At 32.5% G+C, this 3,219-nt stretch overlaps 1 protein-coding gene across 1 annotated transcript; it reads left to right on the top strand.

Moving 5' to 3' along the window:
- The first annotated feature begins 842 nt into the window (after window positions 1-842).
- Window positions 843-3,219, top strand: LOC106717198 (biogenesis of lysosome-related organelles complex 1 subunit 2). Its single transcript, XM_014510934.2, has 4 exons — window positions 843-960; window positions 1,106-1,236; window positions 1,921-2,032; window positions 2,975-3,219. Exons 1-4 carry the CDS (start codon window positions 915-917, stop codon window positions 3,133-3,135), a joined length of 450 nt encoding a protein of 149 aa, XP_014366420.2. The 5' UTR covers window positions 843-914; the 3' UTR covers window positions 3,136-3,219.

Genomic DNA, 3,219 nt, shown 5'->3' with positions numbered 1-3,219 from the left:
TTAGAAATTACAATCAAAATAGTTTAATATTAAGTAGTTTTACATGTAGTGTTCACTGTAATGATATACAGAGTAATTTAAAATTATATGACTATAATATTGGAATGTTTTTTGTAGCTTTTTATGAAGACTTAGGGCTTCGTGCATATCGAAGAAAAATAGGACATCGTTTGAATGCTCGTCTAATGGACCTAAGACTGAAGAGATGCCGCGCTTTGTTGAAGCGGTACGCGGGAAAAAAATATCGGGAAATTCTTTTTTTGGAGTCACTCAAGACATCCTTGATTAAAGCAGCCGCCGATATTGACATGGACCTCGTTCGTGCTGTGATAGACGACTGGCCGAGCAGATTGAAGGCCTGTATTCAAAATCACGGATGTCATTTTGAATAAACTTTAGTGTCATAAGAATCTATGTTTTGTTAAGTTCATTTTGGTATATAAATGGTCACATAATGAATAAACTTGTTTCAATTATTTTATATTAAACATGTGACAGAATTTATAACCTGACTAAGTATTACTAAAAAAAATCTGTTTACGTAATCTTAGTCACATAAAAAAAAATTACGCATTGTTTTTTATATTTATTACGTTTATTAATTACAATTTAATTGGGAATATATAAATTGGTCTATATTAAATTATATCGTAATTATTCATTTTCGGGACAAAACAAATAACTGGTAACCCCAATCCTTTTACTTATATATAGGTATAGTCTATAGTACTCTCTATCTGTCCCTTACGGGTGAACGCGCGTGTCATATCTATATAATTCTTCATCTGAGATTTAAATAGACAAACGAATTACTATACTCTTTGGTATCAATAATAAATAATAAATAATCGCGGTCGTGTACGAAGTATTGATTTACGAAATAAATATTTAGTTGATTTACTTAGCTAATAATAATGTCCGAAGAGGAGGTAACTTGGACTGGTGAACGAAAAAATAAAGGTGAAATATTTCTTATAATTATTATTATGTATATAACTTCAATTAAGATATTATGGGGAAATATATGTTTCAACTTATTGCATTTAAACGCTAAATGTAGGATATCTTGGCCGTAAATCATCTTGTTTGTATTAATTGATTACAGATTTACGAACGTTTCCCAGTTGTTCAAGTTTTGATTTATTAGATCCACATGATCCTGTCCTTAGTCGATTAGCAACGCAGATGTTTAAGCGTACCAATGACTATCTTCAAGGAGAAATTGCGACTGGACAGGTAAACATATATGTAAATACGTATTGTTTTTGTTATAATATCACTAATTTTTGCCATTGCATAGTGTTTATGCTTTTAGCTTTTAAATCACCCAACATTAAATAAAACTGATCTGGTGGGTCATAGCATGAAATGAAAATGAAATCAATTTTGCTATCTGGCAATTACATATATGTAAAATTTAGCTTTAAGATAATGTCTTCATAAAAGTTTACGATGCTTTTTTATATGAATAGGGGGCAAGCTAGCAATGGGACTTGATGAAAAGAGGTCACTGATGTCCATGCAGCAATTCATCATCAGCTCACTATTCATGCCCACTGCACCACTTGGAGCCTAATCTAAATTAAGGCTGACTAGGCCATAGTCAAACATGCTGGCCCAGTGCGGGTTGGTTGATTTCACACATATCTTTTTAATTTCTTCTAAGATATGTGCAGGTTACATCACAATGTTTTCCTTCAGCATAAGAACCTCGGATAGATGTACTCTGTGTTTGTGAACTTAGGGAGAACTTGAGGCTTGTCCATTGTAAGTAGTTGAGAATCTAAGGGACTTTGATATTTTTCTCACTAGAAATTTCTGTCTTACCCAAGATTCACAATTATGGAATTTGTTGGTCGGGACTGGTCAATGACACTTGTTTATTCATGTTCTACTGTTGAACTTGGGGTATTGTTTCAGGAACATTACGATCTCTTAGAAGAGATTAATAGAATGGTAATCACCAAATATGCAAATCTTCAATCTCTTGCAATAAATGTAAACAGGTCACTAAATGAGAACAATGGAAAATGTAAGTTTTTGTTTCAACAATTCAATTTTTGTAAATAAAATAAACACAACAATCATATTCTAAACTAGCTCTTACCCGCGACTCCGTCCGCGCGGAATAAAAAAAAATAGAAAACGGGGTAAAAATTATCCTATGTCCGTTTCCTGGTTCTAAGCTACCTGCCCACCAATTTTCAGTCAAATCGATTCAGCCGTTCTTGAGTTATAAATAGTGTAACTAACACAACTTTCTTTTATATATATAGATAGATGTATCTCAGTTCATCATGTCATTGTTTTATCAGAAATGTTTAAAAATTTTGTGGACAAAACAAATTTTGTTATGTAGTATGTGAGAAAAAAGAGTTTTATCTGGAAACACTTCAGAAATTTACAACAACCATTTTATCACTAAAAATCAACCAATAATGAAATCACTGATTTTATTATTGTTTGTTATTTGTTAAGTGTAATTAAAAGAAGTAGAAAAAGAGTATAAGGAGGTAATTAATTAATCATATCAAGCCAATCAACATCACTACTGAGGTGTTCTGAGCCTACCCTAGGTTAGGTTGGTGTTTAGGCCATAGTTAACCGCGCCGGCCCAGTGTGTGTTGGTTGACTTCACATATATGTTTTGTATTTCTTCTCAGAAATGTGTAGGTTACATAATGATGTTTTCCTTCAGCATAAGAACCTTGCATAGATGTACATATGTAAATCGAAAATCGCAATATACAATGGTAGTTGGCGGGTTTCGAATCCACGACCTGTACATTACAAGGCAAGTTTTTAACCCCTGAGCCACTGACACACTGAAAGAAGAATCAAATACAATATTTAAAAAAGAAACTCCATTACCTTCTTTTCTCTCTTGACCTCCCAATAACCTGACCATGTAAATGATGTTTATTACATTTTAGTTCATTTTGTAAAATTTATTTACAACCAGATTTCTTTTTAGATGAAATTGAAGTGAAGCCGTTGCTTGAACAAATTGAAGATATAGATATTGAACTGTCTGCATTAGAAGCCACAGCTTTCCGTTTGGACAGCTACACTAAACAACTTTTGGGGCGTTTTATAGAACTTCTTGGTATTGATACTCACAGTACCATGATGTAATTTTATTCTATATATTGTGGATTTATTTAAATGGAGCTATAAGTGTGGATTCAACCATTCTTAAATATATTTCTCCTTGGTTTT

This window comes from Papilio machaon, chromosome W (genome assembly GCF_912999745.1).
Source record: "Papilio machaon chromosome W, ilPapMach1.1, whole genome shotgun sequence".
NCBI lineage: Eukaryota > Metazoa > Arthropoda > Insecta > Lepidoptera > Papilionidae > Papilio > Papilio machaon.
The sequence above is the reverse complement of the archived record's forward strand: the minus strand, read 5'-3'. Positions and strand labels throughout refer to the sequence as shown.